Consider the following 21805-nt stretch of genomic DNA (forward strand, 5'->3'; position numbering starts at 1 on the left):
AAGGCAGGAACTTAGGAAGAAACCTAGAGAGGAACCAGGCTCTGAGGGGTGGCCAGTCCTCTTCTGGCTGTGTCGGGTTGAGATTATAACAGTACATGGCCAAGATGTTCAAACGTTCATAGATGACCAGCAAGGTCAAATAATAGTCACAGTGGTTGTAGAGGGTGCAACAGGTCAGCACCTCAGGAGTAAATTTCAGTTGGCTTTTCATAGCCGAGCATTCAGTAAGAGACAGCAGGTACGGTAGAAAGAGAGAGTCGAAAACAGCAGGGTAGCACGTCTGATCACACCAGGGTAAGCCTACACGAAACACAGCCCTTATTTGAAGTATTTTTAAAATCCCCTATGTGAAAAATGAATGGTGGAAAAACGATTGGAAAATGTATTGTTTGACCGCTAGGGTTTATGGGTATTCAGACTCATACTGTGGTACTCTATAGTCTGTGAGTCTGTGTAAGCCTCTATATGTTGGCATGTCTGATACCTGTAGAAATGCTTTAAAAATGGACTATGCCGAAATCGCTCTGCCATTTCCTGGTTGCAAAAATTCTAATAGCGTGCCTAATTTCAGTTTATGTGACAAAACACCCGAGTATAGTGTAAATAATCATTGTACCATCTAAACCGCTAAACAAAAAGTATATTTTCTGCTGTTTCAAGCTGGTTTACAAAAACGAAAGTAAAAGATGCAAAAACAAACGTAAGCACGGGAAGCATAGAACAGCGCACATAGAAGATATCTACCGTTTCTTAGACTTGCTTTCAATGAGCATAACAGACCTATAACTCACATCTCTATGTGAATTTGGTCAGGTCGCCTAAAAAAAAAAATACACATTGCATGCATATTGCATGTTTTTTATTCTAGTCAAATGTGTTGTTGTACTATTATGTTTTTGTGATACAATTTTCTCAAAAGTAATCTCTTGTGAGGATTGTCAATATTGAAAAGTGTGAAGCTTCTGGTTTTGGTAGCCTAATGAAATTGCCTTTAAAGCTGCATCTTGGGTACCCTCTTGTGGTGACTATTGACTATTGTGTGAAGAAGATAGATTTTTTAGTCTGTGTAGTCCTTATTGGTGAATGTAAATGCTTATTCATTATAGGCCAGTCAGCCCTTGTACATTTTAGATCCGATTATTGTGCAGGAAAAATATAAATATCTGATCGCTTTTCCTATTTTTACTTGCCTTAATCAAGACAACCTCACAATCTTACTGTAGCTCAGTTGGTAGAGCATGGCGCTTGTAACGCCAGGGTAGTGGGTTCGATTCCCGGGACCACCCATACGTAGAATGTATGCACACATGACTGTAAGTCGCTTTGGATAAAAGCGTCTGCTAAATGGCATATATTATTATTAATTTCATTTATTGGATGTTGAAATAATACACCATTATTGGCTTCAATAAGACTATGTTTAACTCTATCAAGGTCTATTTCTGAGTAATGCTTGGTTGGAGCCGGTGAACAAGAACATTCCTATTTGGATGACTTATATTCTATTCTATTTTTATGGCCAGCAGGCCTACCTGCCTGTCAACAGAGAACCAAGAATGCTACTGGAGCTAATTGAATGCTATGAGCTTCCTCATTGGCTATCTTCACTATCAGTCAATTAGCCAAATTCGGACTTCCGCCTTCTCGCAACACTTTATCGGATATTATGGTTTCCACTAGATAGCACAGTCACAATGTCAAAGTTGGCTATATCGTAAAAAAAAGATATATATACAAATTCGGTTTTTGGTCTTAATTTAGGTTTAGGGTTATGCATAAGGTTAGCAGTGTGTTTAAGATTGTGGTTAAGATTAAGTTATAAAAGGTATAAAATCACATTTTAAGAAGATAAATTGTAGAAATGGGCGGGTTTTATATATTGTGGCTGTAGTAACTAGTGACGACCGGAAATTATGTACACGTTACGTTGTTGCAGTGCATTTCAAGTAACGAGTTCGGTTTTGGTTTACATTTACTGACATCGAAACATTTCAGTGCATCGAATCGTTTTGTGGCAATTCTTTATAGTGTACAAATGGCTTATCCAGGATATGGCGGGGTGAGTAAACGCTTCATGTGTTATTTGACCTGGTGTTACAGTAGTCTACATACATCAGGAGTTTGGCCTATTCCATTTCCGATATGGGGAGTGCTCAGATAAGACTCCTAAAATGTATCTTTGTTGTGATGAAACATTGGAACACGGTCAGTTGTAAGTGCAATCGTTTCTAAGTATCGACATTAAAAGGTTTCGCATCTTTCAAGGCACAATCATTTTGGCAAGTCGCTATTAGTCTACATCTTGATTGTGACAAAAGTTGATATTGCCCTCAGTAATAGTTTTTGACCTCGATGAACTCGGAGGGGACTGTGGATCTGTCTCCCTGTACATTAGTCACACACGATATCTCTCACAGCTTTGGGTCGATGTTGATTCAACTTGGCTGAATTAATCGTCTTGTCATTGTGATCCGGAATTTACAAAATTACACGGATTGGCCCAATGTGGGAGTTTATGTAATTAACTGAAATGTGTATTTCTCATTTTGCCCAAGGGTGGCACTGCATCATTCTTGGGGGAGGACATGTTTACTTTTGCTTTGTTTATTTTTGAGTAATGTTAACAATTGACAAAATACCAGCTGGCAAAATTCAGTCTTTAGAAGCACTTAATGCTGTATTTTCAAATCACCCCATGTAAATGCACTAAGTAGGTGGCTATTTAGGCTACTGTAACTAGTTAGCCTATCTGTAGTTAGTAGCCTAGTCTTGGCTACATACACTGTTTCAACCCCTCTAGCATGGCCCACAGCTCAACCTCTCAACCGCTGTCATGGTCACTGCATTGACCTAGGATATATGTCCACACCTACAGTAGCCCCCAAGAACCCAAGTGGGGCTGGGCTTATACCCAGATCTTGAGTCTGGGACTCAACTGAACATATGGACTTCAGCTGGATCAATTAACTACAATCCCAATGCTCTGTTTTTAACATTTAGAAACATTATAATCCTTGCTTGCAATACAGTTTTGGAAACCTTTGGAACTTTCACATCGGGAGAAAGTCTTTCAAATCCATAAGATACACTTACTGTATGCAGTTATGCAACATTTTACCAGACAGAATTTTCAAAAACACAGCCCTCAGCTGAGGTACAAAACGTCCTCCCTAGTTATGCTCCATTGCAGATTTTTGAAGTGGAAATTGGAGGTGAGGAAGTGTTGTCTCGGTTGGAGTCGGTGTTCTTGAAAATACAGCCGGGTGAAATGTTCCTAAATTGAGTACCGTAAGTGTATCTTTTGTATATGACATTTTTTTCTCACTTATATGAAAGTTAAGTTCCAAATGTTTACAAAACTGTCACATTTAGACCGAACATTTGGGCAGCGTTGGAGCGCTGGGCGTTTTCCGCACAAGTTGAAAGGGGATTTCCAGTGGCGGAATGGAGTTGGAGTCATGGTCTTGTCCACACCCTGCTTATATTGTCAGTGCAAATATCCCCTCACTACATTTAGAAATAGGTCCACAACCTGCTAATATTGACAGTGAAAATATTTAGAAATGGGGAAAATGGAAAGAATGCACATCACTCAATTATAAACAATCACCTGACTATATCCTTTAAGAATGACTACTGAGGAAGACGTCCTGTCCAAACGTCAGTAATAGTACACCTGTTTGCTTCCCACCAAGGCATCAGGCCTTAGTGTAAGAACGTCTACAGTGCCTTCAGAAGGTATTCATGCTCCTTGATTTATTCCACATTTTGGTGTTACGGCCTGAATTCAAAATGGATTAAATTATACATTTTTTCACCAATCTACACTCAATACACCATAACGACAAAGTAAAAACATTTACATAAGTATTCGCACCCGAGCCAGTACTTTGTAGAAGCACCTTTGGCGGCGATGACAGCTGTGAGTCTTTTTTGGTAAGCCTCTAAGAGCTTTGCACACCAGGATTGTAAAATATTTGGCCATTATTCTTTACAAAAAAAAATATTCAAGCTCTGTCAATTGTTCATTGCTAGACAGCCATTTTCTTGCCTTGCCATAGATTTTCAAGCTGGTTTTTAGGTCAATACAGTAACTAGGCCACTCAGGAACATTAAATGTCATCTTGGTAATTCAACTTCAGTGTAGATTTGGCCTTGTATTAGGTTATTGTCCTGCTGCATGGTGAATTTGCCTCGCCTCCCGGTGTTGGAAAGCAGATATTTTTTACACATCTACTGATTCGTGCCATTCTTTGTGAAGCATTTAAAAACGTCCCTGGTCTTTGTTGTTGAATATGTGCTTGAAATTCATTACTCGATTGAGGGACCTTACTGATACTTTTATGTGTGGGGTACAGATATGGGGTAGTTATTCAGAAATCAAGATAACCACTATTATTGAACATGGAATGAGTCAATGCAACTTATGTGATTTTTTTATTTATTTAAAAACATTTTTTTTTAAAGCACATTCTTACTTCTGAACTGACTTAGTCTTGCCATAACAAAGGTGTTGAATACCTATTGACTCAAGACATTTCAGCTTTACATGTTTTATTCATTTCAAACATTTTCTACAAACAAAATTCCCCTTTGTCATTAAGGGGTGTTGTGTGTTGGATCAGTGACACGAAATCTCAATTGAATCGATGTTAAATTCAGACTAACACAAAAAATGTGTGAAAAGGTGTATGGTGAAGGCACCGTATATAGCTGCTTGTTTGTTGAGTGCTACAATCCTATTGAATTAGTCCTTTTTGGGAAGTTTTCCTTAAGCCCTGTTACTTGATGACTGTACTCTTCTGTTCCTGTCAGTATGGAGGACCAATGCAAGGCATGCAACTCCAGGGTATGCCCATGCAGGGTGGACCCATGGGAGGCCCACCCCAGGCAGGCTACCCCCAGAATGGTGGAGGCTACCCTGGGACCTTTTCTGCTCCTCCTCAGCAGCCTGTTAATGACCCCATGTGGGGATACTTTACTACCATAGCAGGACAGGTGAGTGATCAATGATTTTCATTTAAATTCATGATCATGGGTACAGTAAATATTCCTCTTTGGATAGAATGCAACATTTACTGGCGTCCCGAGTGGCGCAGTGGTCTAAGGCACTGCATCGCATTGCTTGGCGCTGTAGCAACTCCTTTTGGCAGGCCGGGCGCCTGCAGGCTGATTTTCTCCGACACATTGGTGCAGCTGGCTTCCGGGTTAAGCGGGCGAGTGTTAAGAAGCACGGCTTGGCGGGTCATGTTTCGGAGGACTCATGACTCGACCTTCGCCTGTCCTGAGTCCATTGGGGAGTTGCAGCGACGAGACGAGTTCGCAATTTGATATCATGAGAAAAAGGGGGTAAAATACAACGACAACAAAAAGAATGCAACATTACTGGTACATGCATGGTGATGTCATGGTTACACCACAAAGTGATCTCAAGACATTCAAGTCTTTTTTTTACATTTTAAAATTAAATTAATTGCATAGTAATGATATGTTGTTGCTGGAGAGTAATCTTACAGGGATATTCCTCTGTGCAGGATGGGGAGATTGATGCAGAGGAGCTTCAGAGGTGTCTTACACAGACTGGTATCAGTGGCACCTATACTCGTAAGTTCACACCCAGTCCCATGATCAAGGTTCACTTTGTGGTTCATAAATGATTAGATTATGTTGTGTGTGTTTTATGATTTTAGTATCCCGCGTTAATATAGTCTTTACAAATATTTGTCACTGGTTTTCTGTTGTCATTGTATGTTTGTTTTTTCATTGTGTGATCATGGTTTCTCTTCTCCAACAGCCTTCAGTTTGGAGACGTGTAGAATCATGATCGCAATGCTGGATGTATCCTTTCTATATCAATGAATCTCGTGGACTGGGCCTCTGTCCAGTGTCATTTGAAGTTTGTTTGGTATTGCACTTTGCTTCTTTGACTTGCTGGTGAAAAATGAATAGCAGTCATAAATGTGAATGAACTAATACACCTAATGTGTCAGTGCCGAGTTCATCCTTCTCTTTTAACAGGTGAGAAAGCTTTGAGCAGGAGGTGACTTGGGATGATTCATTTTAATTCCTCTAAATTACTTCCTGGCTGCAGTATATTTCACACCTATGCATGGCCTAGTCTACTGGGTCCCATTCAGTATGCATTTGCCAATGAATTTGCAAGATAGAACTTGCCTCATGCTCTAGTTGCGTCATGCCTGTAGCTCCATTTTCAGAGCGAGTCCTGTTTCTCTCTGAACATGTTCATGCTTCTTATGTAGAGTAATAGACTTTACGACAAGGATGTACAACAGTCAGCATTTGCAGTTTGGGATGTTCTATATACATGTATTTTCAGATTAAGCACATGATGTGATGTGTAAGTGGGCTGTATTGAGACAGAGGGTTACTTATGGAATTGATTTAGTTGCAGAAAGGTCAAGTTCTCCCACATTTAACACAACTCATCATATCCTTTGTGAGACCAGTTCACATGGCCGTTTTTAGTTTCTTACCTAACGAACAAAGTTAACCCTTTAACTAACCTCCCACCAGAGAGACATGACCGGAAAGCTGGGCTTCATTGAGTTCAAGGAGCTGTTTGCTGCCCTGAGTAGCTGGAAGCAGAACTTCATGATGTTCGACCAGGACCGGAGTGGCACGGTGGAACCCCATGAGATGACCCAGTCCATCTCCGCTATGGGTGAGTCGGTGCTCTGCCAGGCTAATGATATGGGGCAGTCCATTCTGATAGGATGACGACATGGGACAGTCCATTCTGTCATCCAAAGAGGGGCAGCGTTCCAGGGCCTGGTTCAGATGCAGCATCTGAAAGGGGTTGGGAGGTTTGACTTCTTTAAATGATTTAAACTATTGATAGACTCCTACAAAAATTATAATTTTGTTGTAGCTGGAGATAATTGCAAGGTATTGGTCCGTGAGTCCCTTCTTGATGCAAAGTAGATGGACAATAGGCAAAGGCTGGTGTTTATGATCATTGTGAACTAAATGCAGTGGTCACTATGGATGAATCCTAATACTATGTTGGCTTATGACTAATTGAATGCATGCTGTGATCTCTTACTACAGGCTACAGGATCAGCCCGCAAGCTCTGAACGCTGTCATCAAACGCTACAGCAAGGCTGGCCGGATCTACTTTGACGACTATGTGGCATGTGCTGTGAAGCTTCGCGCCCTCACAGGTAAGATGGTGACTTGGAGGCTGCCAATTAAGATGTTTAACTTCAGTTTTTTAATTTTATTGATCAGCATTTCACATTTCCTCACAATCCAGAGCTATGGATTTCGTTATAAAATCAAATAAATTCTGTCATTCATGAAACTTTTACTCATTCCAATCCTTTATCTTTTGAGGTGTAATTTGTCTTGTTTTGTCCTGGTCTCTTTTGTGTATGTACATTCATAGGCTCATTAACACAGTGAGTGTCTCGCTAGGTTATTGTTGTCCAATGAATGGCATTCAAATTTCACCACAGTACACCTACATCTTTACTATGTGTCTCCACAGAGAGCTTCAGGAGGAGAGACCAGATGCAGCAGGGGGCTGTCAACTTCCAATACGATGACGTAAGTGTGCAATTCAGGGCTGTGTTCAGTAGGCACAATACGGAAGAAAACACTTTGAAACGGGGAGGTACTATCTGAACACGTGTTTTTGGTTTCATTTTGAGACTTTAGTATGCCCTGATGAACACATCCCAGTTTTCCTCTCTCTCATTCCCCAGCCTGTACTGTGATTCCCAATAGCCTGTCCTGACTTGACTATAGTAATTAGTATAGTATTGACTATAGTAATTACATTGAAATGAGCTAATTATCTCTTGATTTTACTCCTGAAGTTTATCCTGTGTACGATGTCCATCTGAGTGGTGTGGTCCGGCCCATACCGTGCTGGAGTCAGAGAGTGGGGTGCTTCGACCGGCAGTTTGGGGCTCGCTGACCACTTCCCCTAAATAATGGGAAGGCACCAATCAATATTAGCCAATTTTTCTTAGTTTGAGTCCCATAACCAACTTAAAATGGGGAAGGAGTTTACAACAGAAACTGTTTGCTTGCCATAATGTCTGCCTTTCTTGTACGCTATGCAAGAATGTGCAGATTTGCCAGATATCATATGGCGTGTTTCTAAATGTATCTGCTTGTTGTAAATTCTGTTGCTAACTGACAGTGGTAGATTTGAATAAAGAAAGGGATGGCAAAGCTGTTACTGATCTTTATGATGATGACTTTTGTGCCTCAGATCATACGGTTTCCATATTCATCCCCATCACTGTATATGTTCTGTTTTTATAACCACTATATTGTTTTATAACCACTATATAGGTGTGAACTAGTTTTACATTAAACACATTTTAAAGTATAGGTATATATAATATTTTTATTACAAATATACAGTTATGCTAGCTTTGCCTTTTGTTTAAGGTAACTATATGCATCTCTTGATTTAAATCAAATGTGGCCTAACATGATAAACAAATGAATCAAACATTATGGAATTCACAAATATTAATGAATAACACGCACTGTGGTAAACATGCACTGTTATTCCTTTGCGAAGAAAAGCATGCATTAACTACCATGAACAATGACAATGTCTCTAATTTTGTGATGCCATTTGCATAACTCAGGATGAAATATTTATCAGACATGTAGTTAAGTGCTTCATGACCGTTGGGCCATTCATCAGTGATATTGGTGTCATTCACAACACAATAAACTCAGTTTGTAGTCAGTATGTGTTCTGTTTATTCATTTATACAATTGCACAAATGGTTTTCATCAATATATGTACACAATATATTAAATGTCTTTAAGTACAGTATATTCCAGGACAACATTCATATTAGCTGTTAAGTGTTGCATTGTATAAAATACAGTGGCAAACATTTTAAAAAATGCATAAAAACAATTGTGAACAGCACTAGATTTAAAAAGTGACATTTAGCTCTAAAGTACACATTTTATAAATGTTTTCCTGTGCAGGTATCCACTCTATGAAAAGTTCAGTGGTGCCCTCTTCATTGGACACGTCATGTTTCAGCTACTTTGTATCGCGTCAGCTCTGGAACGCTTCTTCTAGAAACCCCTTAGTGTGTTTCGCCAGGGTTACGTGAGTTTCAGTCCATCTGTGGTGTGTTTTAAAACCGATTGAGTAGTTGTGGCCACTCAACTGGCATTACAATGACATGCAGCGAAGGACCTGTGCCCTCGGAAAAGGCTTATAGCTGTGTATGGGCGCAACTCATAGGATAGGGCCGGTAAGATCTGACGTTAAAAGTAGACTCAGCAATATGTCATATTGCTGAGTCTGCCTTTAATTCAAACCTAAGTACTGCTACAAAACATGCATAGCTATAGTATTCCCAATGAATTTGACTTCCCTATATTCCATTTGCTCTGACTACAAAGTTATTTGTATATTTATGTTAATTGCTACATATGGGAGCATGATATGTGTTCTTCATATTGTATCTGTCACTTCTTGGGCTGATACACAATTGAACCAAAACACTTAAAAATGATGGAATATTAAGTGTTCTCTTATAGAAACATTGAGTATTTATTACCACTGTTTATCATTTTATAACACCAGCTCTCCCCTTCATGATAAATCACAAACACATTGTTTTGAAATCTGTTAAAACAAATTGCCAGCAGATGTTGATCCATGCAATACCACACATCTGACTATGTTTGTAGGTGTAAAATAAGTCAACTCAAATGACTTACTTTGCAACCTGCAGAATCCGTCCATATTCAATACATTTACATTGCTGAATTGAATGCATATTATTCAGCTGAATAAATGTGTTTAGGACATCTGTGAAGGCTAATGTAGGTTAGTAAAGCTAAGGCTAATGAGGGCTAAGCTGCTATCTCAGCCTGAATCTCTACGTTGTCGGTTTCTGACACCGTCTCAGCATTGATTTTGTCACTTGGCTAGAAACAGCAATAAAATCAGTTTTATTGGAATATAAATGGAAGCCCCTAAACATGCATGGAAAGAAGAATTTAAGCTTGTAAAGATTGTGGGGTACAGTACTTATGAAAGGTATTAATTAAAGGTAGACTCAGCGGGTTGACTTCCTGCTTATAGACAACAATCAAACCTGTCAAACTGCTATTGGCTCTTCCTTTGCATGATTGGCAACGGACAATAGTGACTGATTACAATGTGGTAGTTGATTTCTGGAACTTGTATGTTTTTATGATGAAGTCATACTGCTATGTCTACTGTACCTTTACATAATTGGTTACATGTAACTACTCAATAACTCGTTAGGAAAATGAAATAGAATTTGGCCTGATTCCTCTTATTACAATTCAAAAAAGATATCTGAGCAATTCACATTTAGAGAATTGCTTTTCATTGTAGTTTTCTACATCTGAACATGTAATGTTGAGTTACAACTCCTTTTATACAATGATATGCATTTCGTTAAGTGCTGGCCCTTTCAAGAGAGAAATGATCCTGCACATCGATTACATATCGGAAAAAACTGTCCACCCTGCTCATGCCCCTGTGTGTGTCATTACAGTAATACAATACCAAAAAAACTATGCACACATTTCCCATCAAATTATTTTTTGACAATATTTTCAATGGTAAAACATATTCAGTGATTCAGGGAGGAAAGTAGCTATATCAAGTGGATAAGTATCCCTTTTTGTAAATTCAAATATACAGTAGAGACCATTTGCATTTTTTTTTTTTTTTACAAGAATACAGAACTTGAAATACAGTCCTTTAGTTTCTGTTTTAGTTGATGCCATACACACTTTAAAGACCATTTCGACTTTTGGGCTTCTACCAGTGTTCATTTCTAGATTTAATCAAATATGTATATTATTCATGTGTGTAAATGAATGTTTTAATGTTGTCGTTATTGCTTTCATGGCCCCATGAAAGAGACTTGTGGTGCAAAGTGATCACAAATAAACTCTCCCAGGAATACTTTAGCAGTGTACGGGATACTTTGTAGAAGAGCTTTCCCAACCATTTAAATCATATTCATTTGCATATCTGTGTATTTATAATCCAATAGAATAATGTATTTTACATAGTGGTTCTTTGTCTCTTATGATCAGATGACTTTTTGAAAGACATGTGGACGGTAGGCACAGTATATGATGAAATATTATCGTATATCATGTCGGACGTGGAGATTGTTAATTAGCCAAATGCATTACATGGTGTCTGTTTGTTAAGGTCATTAACGCGATGAGTTTAAAACCGCACACTTATTTTCAGATTGAAAATGCCTTTGAAAGAGAGTTTCACGTGGCTTTGTCCCCATCGATTGGGAAAAATTATATACTCATTATTATATTATTATTATATACGATACTCATTACTCTGAAAGCATGCCGACCTCACACCATGACTGTGCAGTGCATGAGATGGTGTTGTGTTTTGAACATGCAACAGAAAACACTTCCAAAACATGCACTTTTCTCTCTTGGAAGAACAAGCATGTTAGGTGCCTTTGTGTTGCTGGCAGTGTTACATCTGAAATATGTACATAGTAGATCATTACAGATATTAGTAATATACAGTATAAATACCGCTGTATAAATGTACTATATAACACATCTAAATCAGAGACCGGCAGAAAATATTGGAAAAGGAGTGGAAGAAAGTCGACAGTATTCCTTGCATATACAGTCTCCTTCTAAGACCCTGAGTCAAATTTGAGAGAAGCCCTAGTTTTCCTTAGTGAGAAAGAGGGGCTCAGGTAGGCGAAAGGGCCTACCTTCCCAGAAGCCCAGGGTCGGATACCGGCCTGTGGAGTCCTGACGTTTCTGAATTTTCAGGTGATGCGTCGGGGAGCGAGGCTTGTCTGGCAGAGGGGAAGAGGGCACTAGGTCGTTGTTGTTTCTCTGGAGAGTCACTTTTGTTTTGTATGTGTCTGGGCTCTGTGTCCTTCTTTTGCAGTCCCGCCCTGAGGTCCTCTTCCGGGGCCATTTCTGTGGGACCCTGGCCAGACATAGATTCTTTGGATTTGTTCAGAGGCTTCTCCATGTCAGGATTCTGTGAAGCAGTAAGCACAACCTGGTCTCAGAGCAAAATGTATTGTATTCAAAACAATCTGTGCCACTCCATTTAGTATGATATGTTACTTTACGTTAGGTTACATTACATTGGCCGACCAATGTAATAACGGCCGTACAATAAAATACTTGACGTATAGTATCCTACGTCTTGATTGCATTTTACCCGTTTAGTATATATTATTATTATTATTATTATTATATTATGATATATTATGCTTGACTGCTTTAGTATGATATGCCACGTTAGGTTAGGGGTTAAGGTTCGGGTTAGAGGTTAGGTTATATGGTTAGAGAAAGGGTTAGTGAACATGCTAATTAGTGGCAAATTCGCTAAAAAGTAGCAAGTAGTTGCTAATTATTTAAAATACAAAAGTTGTCTGTGATGAGGTTTGAATACGCAATATTTAGGTTGCTAGACGTTCCTTTCGTTTTTGTCCGTACCAAACGTAACATATCATGCTAATTTGAGTGTCCCGGATTTACGTTTACTATGTTATGTATAGTCAATGTAATGTACCCTAACATATCAAACTAAATGGATGGCATAGATTTTAGTCAAATATAATAAGTTTTGCTCTGAGACCAGGCTGGTCAGCAAATAATGTAACCATCCGTCAGTATACAGAACAGACAGTGATAATGCACCTATAGACCAGTATATTGACTGGGGAGTGTAATGTGCCTAGTCGGTATATACAGAGCCATTATGCATAACACAGTATACAGCTCTGAGGGCTAGTGTAGACTTGGCTGGTTCAGTATACCTGAGCCAGTGGTGAAGCAGGGTTGAGGCTGTGTTGAGGCTCTGAGATCCTGATGGCAGAAACAGGCTGCACCCTGATGGCAGGCCTCTGGTACTTTGGGCTGGAGGTGACGATGCTGTAGGCTGGGGGAACCACGGTGCTCTGCCTTTGCAGCAGCTGGAGGATGGCCTTGATGTCTGATGTCATCTGGAACTCCAGCCTGGATGGTGGATGGGGGGAGTCAGGGAGACAGCATAAGGGGCGGGTCCTAGCTTGCGATCCACATGCGTCACTCACATTTTAAAAATAAATCTGCCACTTACGTCAATGAGTGATTTATGTAAAAGTCTGAGCACCTTAAAATAGGTCCTCAGTGTATTAGCTATGTATTAGCTTAAGCTACTGTTGGTTTCGTTTTATGCACGTGTCTGGGGTTGTATTGGGAGAGCGCAGTCAGTAATACTCAATGCAAACACTAGAGGGAACCCCAACCCAAACAATTCAGAGAAGACACTAACGCTGCAAACCTGTCCAAAAGCACATCTTTATCTGTTTCAGATCTTTCCACCCCAAACAAAATGTCATCACAATTTCAATTATCTTTCTATTTTGTGAATGATCATTTCTTGATTTTTCTCCATTTTTGCTTACAACACCTTCAAGGTTTCGAAAAGCTAATATTGAAATATATCACTTTAATGGATATATTTCCAATGACAAACACACAGACCTGTGTACTGTATCTAGAAACGGCACACCCATACTGCCTTCAGAGCACTGCGGACAGAGAACAAGCCAGTGTTTGTCACAGTTGCTGTTGAGCTGTAAGACAATCTGAGCCGATCAACACCCCCGGCAGGCGTGCTCCAGCTAGATGAGGCAGGGAAGTGTGGCCGCCATGTCTGTTGAGTGGCCAGGCGTCTGCCCATTACCTCCCTAAAGCAGGAGAAATGAGAGCGACGTACGCCTGCAAAGAGCCTGAGGTGGCCAGTCTGTAACCGCCACTTCCAATGGAAGAAGGGATATGGGAGGGAAGATACAGTAGAGAGAGAGAAAAAGTGAAAGAGAGCATAGGCTATATATAGATGGAACGTATATATATATATATATATATATATATATATATATATATATATATATATATATATATATATATATATATATATATAGAGAGAGAGAGAGAGAGAGAGAGAAAGAGAGAGAGAGAGAAATAAAAAGAGAAAGAGAGAAATAAAAAGAGAAAGAAAGAGTCGGACTGACTCAGAGGCCTCCTCCCACTTTTTGGCTGATGTGACCCCTCCCTCTGTCTGCTGTTGCCCCACACCATCTCCCAACCCTCCCCTCCAAACTCTGCCGTGACGTCTGCTGTCTTTGTGTTGCGATTGCGTCTCACGGGCGGCAGCTAAAAATAGGCGATGCTGTCTGCTGTCTGTAGCAGCTGGATCCCTTCCATATAGAACGTATGCAGAAGTCGACTCTCTGTGTTATATAGTGAGCCTTACTTTACAAGCAATGCTTTACCGTGGACCGTGGATGCGTACGGTAAACCCAGTTGTATTCTGATGGCTGTTGTACTGGACAAACCTTGCTGTGTATCTAGTCTATAGTGCAGTGGGATGTAGTGATAGTTGGGCTCGGGTTATGTGAAGACGGTGTAGTCTGTTTACCACCAGAACGGCTTGGTTAAAGTTGTGTTTTTTTTAACGATCAGATCAGAATCTCGTATCTCCCCTTCACCTGTTTAGATGCTCTTGCAGCAGGTCCAGACGTTGCTCCACCTCTCCGTAGGTGTTGTCCGGCTCACTGTCCTCCTCTCCGACCCCACTTCGGGAGTCCTGGGCCGACTCCTCCAGGACCTCCCTGGGCCGCACGCACCCCCACTCCTCCCCACGCAGGTCTAGACACACACATGCACAAACGCATTTAATATACCATTATATATACAACTAAATCACAGCACCAATCATTTCCCACAGAACATTGAATCCTTTTAGTTAGGTATGATCCTTTGCCAACAGTATTGTCTGATGACCGTAGTGGCTTGAGAAGGTACAGAGTACTAACCACCAATAGATAGCGGTCCCTCATCCATACCAGTCCTGTCAAAGGCTACCATTTAATTGATCAATGGGTACATTAGGCCCACTGTATAACTAGCAGTTATAGCATCAATCACTCTCTCCCTCACATTCTTACCTGGTTGTTAGATACTGTAATAGCAGCACTGTGTCCAGAATCATTTCCCCCTCAAGCACAAAAAAAGTTTGTCTAGTCTTTTACAGCTACTGAGTGGGTGTCGATAGGAATAGTACACACCTGATAGATGTCTTAGATGTGTTATATCGCTATAATGCCAACAATGTTCTTCAGTCCGAGTACTGTGGACCCACATGGGTGCACCGTTTTGCTCTAGCCCAGCACTAGCAAATCTGATATAGAAAGAAATACCACAATCATCCAAAGCAGGTATGTTAGTGCAGGGCTAGAAGTAAAACCTGCACCTTTGTTGGATTAAATTCCAGTCCTTGGGTACCCCAAAAGGTTGCACATGTTTGTTGTAGCCAAGTAGTAAAACAACCAATTCAACTAACCAACAGCTAGATATGCAGATGTGTTACTGCTGGCCTAGAACAAATATGTACTCTAACCTTAACCCAGTGCAAGACATTGGGTTGTAAACTAGAAACCTCAGCCACAATATCGACAATGGCTGTGTCGTAAAAATTCATGAAAACCAAAATGTTCTTTTTGGTATTAAATTAAGGTTAGGGTTAGGAATTAGGGTTAACAGTGTGGTTAGGGTCAAGGTTAGGTTTAAAATCAGATTTTAAGTGGAGAAATTGTAGAAGGGTAGGCAGGGTTTATGAATTTGTGGCTGTGGTGACTAGTGATGACCGAAGCACTGCACTAGACTCAGTGATTGAGTTGATCATGCTTGGAAGATAGCTTTTACAGTAATGAAAGATGTCAAGAACAGAAGCTACCATTTATTTTGCCTCCATGCTGGGGTGATTACAGGAATCAATATCCAGCAGGCAACACTGCCTGCCTCCTACTCAAACCAGGAATCATCATCATCCGCTTAAGAACTGAATTACAGCATATTACTCTCAAATCACCACATGCTGACAGGAATGTTCATCGTGGAGCGCAATACTCTCGAGACGCAAATAGAAACGTGTCATTTCATTTTCCCAATTGTTATTGTTACAGTGGCTATGTGCATATCGAGGCAGTTTTAATCATTTTTACCACATTGATGTTAACATATTAACAAAGTAGTTGAGGATTTTAGAAAGAAAGTAGTTATGTTAGGGATAATTATTTGTGAAAGTCGTGTTTGGGGGAGTAGAGAAAGTGTGTGTCTCTGTGTGTGTGTGTGTGTGTCATAGGTGTGTAGGGCCGATAAACAAAGCATTAAACAAACAAGCTAAGCTCATGATCTCTTTCACAAGCTGGTCACCATAGATCCTGCCATCTTTAATGCCAACCAGGCATCAACAAGGTAATGAGCTGGCATCTGGTGGCAAATTGGCGAGGGATAAAACATGAACAGGATTTTCCAACAAACCTGTAAGAGTGCCAGGTCTGAAATGAACCTATGGCCTGTAAGAAGCCAGCCTCACCAGTCCTGTCTTCTTCTTACTCACTGGGAAAAAAATGGTCTGGGATCAGTGCCATGTAGGGCCTGAGGTTTTCCTGACCATGTTTCCTAACCAGGGAAAACTCCTGGCCCCAGGAGCTTAATTCTATTTTCATAGCTAGTGTACCTCCTGTTTTGCTTGGTTTTAGATGACGCCTTAACACCGTGCTAGAACAGTACAACAATAGATACTGTGTCAGTCGAGGCACTCTGCTTTAATATTAGCATTGGTGCATTTTCTACCACTGAATAACAGTATATATACAGTAAATGAAAACATCTAACAGAGTGTGTTCGAAACCCTGCATTTCCAGACCAATGACCCTGGTTGGATATAAATAATCCTCTTATAATGGTAGTTGCCGTGGCGATGAGCCCTAATCCTTGTTTGGATTTTTAATATGTGTGACATCCTGCTCCAGTGGCCCAGGGTAATTTCCTTTATCCAAATTAATTACAGTACAGTTACTCAATATTCTGTAGAAAAGGGCTTGAAAGGACATGTCTTGTCGTGTGACCATTGGTTGTTTTGGGCCCTCTGGCTTCCGTGCTGTGCTACCCATACACTCACTGAAGGTTATTTCTGGTATGGACATTTTACCAGGTCGTTGTTGCAAGATAAAATGAGTTATTTTGATCTTTTAATGGTTATGGAGCTCATTTGAATTGGTGGGTCAGCTTTTGGTCGAGCCAAAATGGCCTAGCCATTAAAAGCATTGTTGTAGGGATTTTTAGAGGCTTCTAACTGTACCTTTATAAGACTGGCTCCTCTCCACATTGTCTCCTCCCCCCGACGCGTCCGGAACAACGTCCTCCAGCCCAAGTCCCACGGTGTGGTCCCTCACCAAGGGGTAACCCTGTCCCCCTGAGCACAGAGGCCTCTGCTCCTCCCCCTCCCCTCCCTCCTCCTCCTCTTCTTCCTCTTCCCTCTCCTCCTCTGAGTCTCTCCTCTCCTCCACCACGGTGGCTACAGCCTGGGAGGAGGGGTAGAGCTGCCTCTCCCGCTCACCACCATCGCAGAACACCGACGTCTCTTTGATCTGGGTCCCTGTGGGGAAGGAGGAGGGCAATCAGGATGAGTGTGTCTGTGCGTGCGTGTGGGCATGCATGCATGCATGTGTGTGTGTGCATCCATGCATGTCTGTGTGTGTGCATCCATGCATGTCTGTGTGTGTGTGTGTGTGCGTGCATTTGTGTGTGAGTGAGTGTGTGTTGGAGGAACACTGGGTTCTTTGTTACAGACAGCTCCTCTGGGAGGCAGCAGCTCGGCAGATCAAACAATAGGAAGGTGTCGTGCTCTAAACGGTCCCCACCAGATCTGCTGCTGCCTCAGAGCCTTGCTGCCATAAAGATACTCTATATATTTCATTGTGTGCTTGCAACTTTGCCTTTACAGAAGCAGATGGAAGGTGAGCGGAGAGGGAAACTGTCAGTAAATGTGAAGGAAAATAAGTAGAGGAGAGATAACATCCAATGGCATGCTTTGAAGGATATGATATGGCTGAAAAATGTAGAACATTAATTGCCATACTTTTAATGTGGTACAATCTGTCTGAATTAGACAAAAACACATTTGGACAATCTACAGTACAGGTCAACATGACATGGTGGGAGAGGGGTTTATTTTAGGAGATGGAACTGTATTCTGAAAAACCGTAACCATGGTGACCAATTTAATTAGTTTGAATGGATACCAAACTGTTGAGTGGTGTGTTGCAACAATGCCTCCCAACTTACAGAGCTCTTAGAAGCCAAATGAAAACTATTCCCTGTGTATGAATACAGTCTTCTCAAACTTGGAGACACTTTCATGAAGTGAAAGGTCGCTGGTTCGAATCCCAGAGCCAACTAGGTGTAGAATTTTCTCTCTCTCGATGTGCCCTTGAGCAAGGCACTTAACCCTAATTGCTCTGGATAAGAGCGTCTCCTAAATAACTAAAATGCATGATATTGTATAAAACAGGCTGGCTCAGTTGAACTGTTTGAAAAAGAGTTGTCATAAAAACCACCTCAACTCACCTGCGGAAGATTTCCTCTTGTTAGTGAGCCTTCTTCTGCATTTGATGTCATCCCCATCAGAATCACTGGGGGAGGGGTAGACTGATTCTGCATTCTGAGGCTGCATACAAGAAAATACACCACTTAACATTTTATCTGTACTGCCTACCGGTCGCATGGTCCATCCATCCACCCACCAATCCATCCATCCTTCTGTCCTTCCATACAGTGCCTTGCGAAAGTATTCGGCACCCTTGAACTTTGCGACCTTTTGCCACATTTCAGGCTTCAAACATAAAGATATAAAACTGTATTTTTTTGTGAAGAATCAACAACAAGTGGGACACAATCATGAAGTGGAACGACATTTATTGGATATTTCAAACTTTTTTAACAAATCAAAAACTGAAAAATTGGGCGTGCAAAATTATTCAACCCCCTTAAGTTAATACTTTGTAGCGCCACCTTTTGCTGCGATTACAGCTGTAAGTCGCTTGGGGTATGTCTCTATCAGTTTTGCACATCGAGAGACTGACATTTTTTCCCATTCCTCCTTGCAAAACAGCTCGAGCTCAGTGAGGTTGGATGGAGAGCATTTGTGAACAGCAGTTTTCAGTTCTTTCCTCAGATTTTCGATTGGATTCAGGTCTGGACTTTGACTTGGCCGTTCTAACACCTGGATATGTTTATTTTTGAACCATTCCATTGTAGATTTTGCTTTATGTTTTGGATCATTGTCTTGTTGGAAGACAAATCTCCGTCCCAGTCTCAGGTCTTTTGCAGACTCCATCAGGTTTTCTTCCAGAATGGTCCTGTATTTGGCTCCATCCATCTTCCCATCAATTTTAACCATCTTCCCTGTCCCTGCTGAAGAAAAGCAGGCCCAAACCATGATGCTGCCACCACCATGTTTGACAGTGGGATGGTGTGTTCAGGGTGATGAGCTGTGTTGCTTTTACACCAAACATAACGTTTTGCATTGTTGCCAAAAAGTTCAATTTTGGTTTCATCTGACCAGAGCACCTTCTTCCACATGTTTGGTGTGTCTCCCAGGTGGCTTGTGGCAAACTTTAAACAACAATTTTTTTCATGGATATCTTTAAGAAATGGCTTTCTTCTTGCCACTCTTCCATAAAGGCCAGATTTGTGCAATATACGACTGATTGTTGTCCTATGGACAGAGTCTCCCACCTCAGCTGTAGATCTCTGCAGTTCATCCAGAGTGATCATGGGCCTGTTGGCTGCATCTCTGATCAGTCTTCTCCTTGTATGAGCTGAAAGTTTAGGGACGGCCAGGTCTTGGTAGATTTGCAGTGGTCTGATACTCCTTCCATTTCAATATTATCGCTTGCACAGTGCTCCTTGGGATGTTTAAAGCTTGGGAAATCTTTTTGTATCCAAATCCGGCTTTAAACTTCTTCACAACAGTATCTCAGACCTGCCTGGTGTGATCCTTGTTCTTCATGATGCTCTCTGCGCTTTTAACGGACCTCTGAGACTATCACAGTGCAGGTGCATTTATACGGAGACTTACACACAGGTGGATTGTATTTATCATCATTAGTCATTTAGGTCAACATTGGATCATTCAGAGATCCTCACTGAACTTCTGGAGAGAGTTTGCTGCACTGAAAGTTAAGGGGCTGAATAATGTCGTTCCACTTCATGATTGTGTCCCACTTGTTGTTGATTCTTCACAAAAAATACAGTTTTATATCTTTATGTTTGAAGCCTGAAATGTGGCAAAAGGTCGCAAAGTTCAAGGGGGCCGAATACTTTCGCAAGGCACTGTATGTGTCTGTCTGTCAGTCCGTCTGTATTTACCTTGCCGCTCTCGTCTCGGAGGTTAAAGGTCAGCTCCAGGTTGCTGAGGAAGTAGTCGGCGAACTCGGGGTACATGTCAAGCACCTCCAGGATCTCCTCCCTCTGGATGGTGTGCAGGTCACAGTAGCTGAGCGCTCGCACGTCCGCGTTGGCCTTCCCCGGCTTGGCGTACAGGTGGATCATCTCCCCAAAGATGTCATTCTTCCCTGGAAGAGAGAGAGAATGAGGAGAGAGGGGGAGAAAACGAGAGGGAGGGAGGAGAGATGGAGAGAGGAGGGGAGGTAGAGAGATGAAAGGGAGAGGGAGGTAGGGAAGGGAGAGGGGTAGTGGGTAGAGAGATAAAGGGGGAGAGGTAAATGGAAGGGAGAGAGGGAGAGAAAGAAAGATAAAGGTTTGATAAACATGGTGAAATATAACATGCACATAATGACACACATGCCTTGACCCACAAACAGCTGAACCACCTGGGGTATTTCCCATAATGCAGCTCAGCTGTCTGTTGAGGTCATCTAACAGTGCATTTTGTTCAGACCCCTTTTCCACATTTTGTTACGTTACAACCTTATTCTAAAATATATATTTTTTATCACATCAATCTACACACAATACCCCATAATGACAAAGCGAAAACAGGTTTATCGAAAAATAAAAACAGAAACGCCTTATTTACATCATTATTCAAACCCTTTGCTATTAGACGTGAAATCAAGCTCAGGTGCATCCTGTTTCCATTGATCATCCTTGAGATGTTTCTACAACTTGGAGTCCACCTCTGGTAAATTCAATTGATTGGACATGATTTGGAAAGGCACACACCTGTCTATATAAGGTCCCACAGTTAACAGTGCATGTCAGAGCAAAAACCAAGCCATGAGGTTGAAGGAATTGTCCGTAGAGCTCTGAGACAGGATTGTGTCCAGGTACAGATCTGAGGAAGGGTACCAAAACATTTCTGCAGCATTGAAAGTGCCGAAGAACACAGTGGCCTCCATCATTCTTAAATGGAAGAAGTTTGGAACCACCAAGACTCTTCCTAGAGCTGGCCGCCAGGCCAAACTGAGCAATCGGGGAAAAGGGCCTTGGTCAGGGAAGTGATCAAGGACCCGATGGTCACTCTGACAAGAGCTCCAGAGTTCCTCTGTGGAGATGGGAGAACCTTCCAGAAGGACAACCATCACTGCAGCACTCCACCAATCAGGGCTTTATGGTAGAGTGTCCAGACAGAAGCCACTCCTCAGTAAAAGGCACATGACAGCCTACTTGGAGTTTGCCTAAAGGTATCTAAAGGACTCTCAGACCATGAGAAACAAGATTCTCTGGCCTGATGAATCCAAGATTGAACTCTTTGGCCTGAATGCCAAGCGTCACGTCTGGAGGAAACCAGGCACCGCTCATCATCTGGCCAATACCATCCCTACGATGAAGCATGGTGATGGCAATATCATATTGTGGGGATGTTTTTGTTTTGGGAGACTAGTTAGAATCGAGGGAAAGATGAATGGAGCAAAGTACAGAGAGATCCTTGATGAAAACCTGGTCCAG

At 41.4% G+C, this 21805-nt stretch overlaps 2 protein-coding genes across 5 annotated transcripts in view; one reads left to right on the forward strand and one right to left on the reverse strand.

Moving 5' to 3' along the window:
• The first annotated feature begins 1890 nt into the window (after nucleotides 1-1890).
• Nucleotides 1891-8732, forward strand: LOC118372279 (grancalcin-like). The gene is made up of 8 exons (XM_035758114.2): nucleotides 1891-2059; nucleotides 4816-4998; nucleotides 5535-5604; nucleotides 5795-5838; nucleotides 6535-6682; nucleotides 7069-7182; nucleotides 7509-7567; nucleotides 7840-8732. Exons 1-8 carry the CDS (start codon nucleotides 2036-2038, stop codon nucleotides 7864-7866), a joined length of 669 nt encoding a protein of 222 aa, XP_035614007.1. The 5' UTR covers nucleotides 1891-2035; the 3' UTR covers nucleotides 7867-8732.
• LOC118372278 (potassium voltage-gated channel subfamily H member 7-like) overlaps nucleotides 8662-21805 on the reverse strand; it is a 141454-nt gene continuing 128310 nt past the window's right edge. For all 4 annotated transcript variants that reach the window (XM_052499257.1, XM_052499255.1, XM_052499256.1 and 1 more), the window contains 6 exons: nucleotides 20264-20469; nucleotides 18461-18560; nucleotides 17193-17489; nucleotides 14536-14695; nucleotides 12820-13018; nucleotides 8662-12032 (listed from right to left, as the gene is read on the reverse strand). In XM_052499257.1, the coding sequence (XP_052355217.1) occupies nucleotides 11751-12032; nucleotides 12820-13018; nucleotides 14536-14695; nucleotides 17193-17489; nucleotides 18461-18560; nucleotides 20264-20469 (1244 nt within the window). In that variant the 3' untranslated portion in view covers nucleotides 8662-11750. The remainder of the gene's footprint in view (nucleotides 12033-12819; nucleotides 13019-14535; nucleotides 14696-17192; nucleotides 17490-18460; nucleotides 18561-20263; nucleotides 20470-21805) is intronic.

This window comes from Oncorhynchus keta, chromosome 37 (genome assembly GCF_023373465.1).
Source record: "Oncorhynchus keta strain PuntledgeMale-10-30-2019 chromosome 37, Oket_V2, whole genome shotgun sequence".
Lineage (NCBI taxonomy): Eukaryota > Metazoa > Chordata > Actinopteri > Salmoniformes > Salmonidae > Oncorhynchus > Oncorhynchus keta.

What these genes read in the sequence shown, in the direction of transcription:
- LOC118372279 (XM_035758114.2), top strand. Translation starts at nt 2,036, where the DNA reads ATGGCTTATCCAGGATATGGCGGG. An exon ending in TCATGATCGCAATGCTGGAT is followed by an intron (nt 5,839 to 6,534) that starts GTATCCTTTCTA and finishes ACCTCCCACCAG; the next exon opens with AGAGACATGACCGGAAAGCT. An exon ending in CCAGTCCATCTCCGCTATGG is followed by an intron (nt 6,683 to 7,068) that starts GTGAGTCGGTGC and finishes CTCTTACTACAG; the next exon opens with GCTACAGGATCAGCCCGCAA.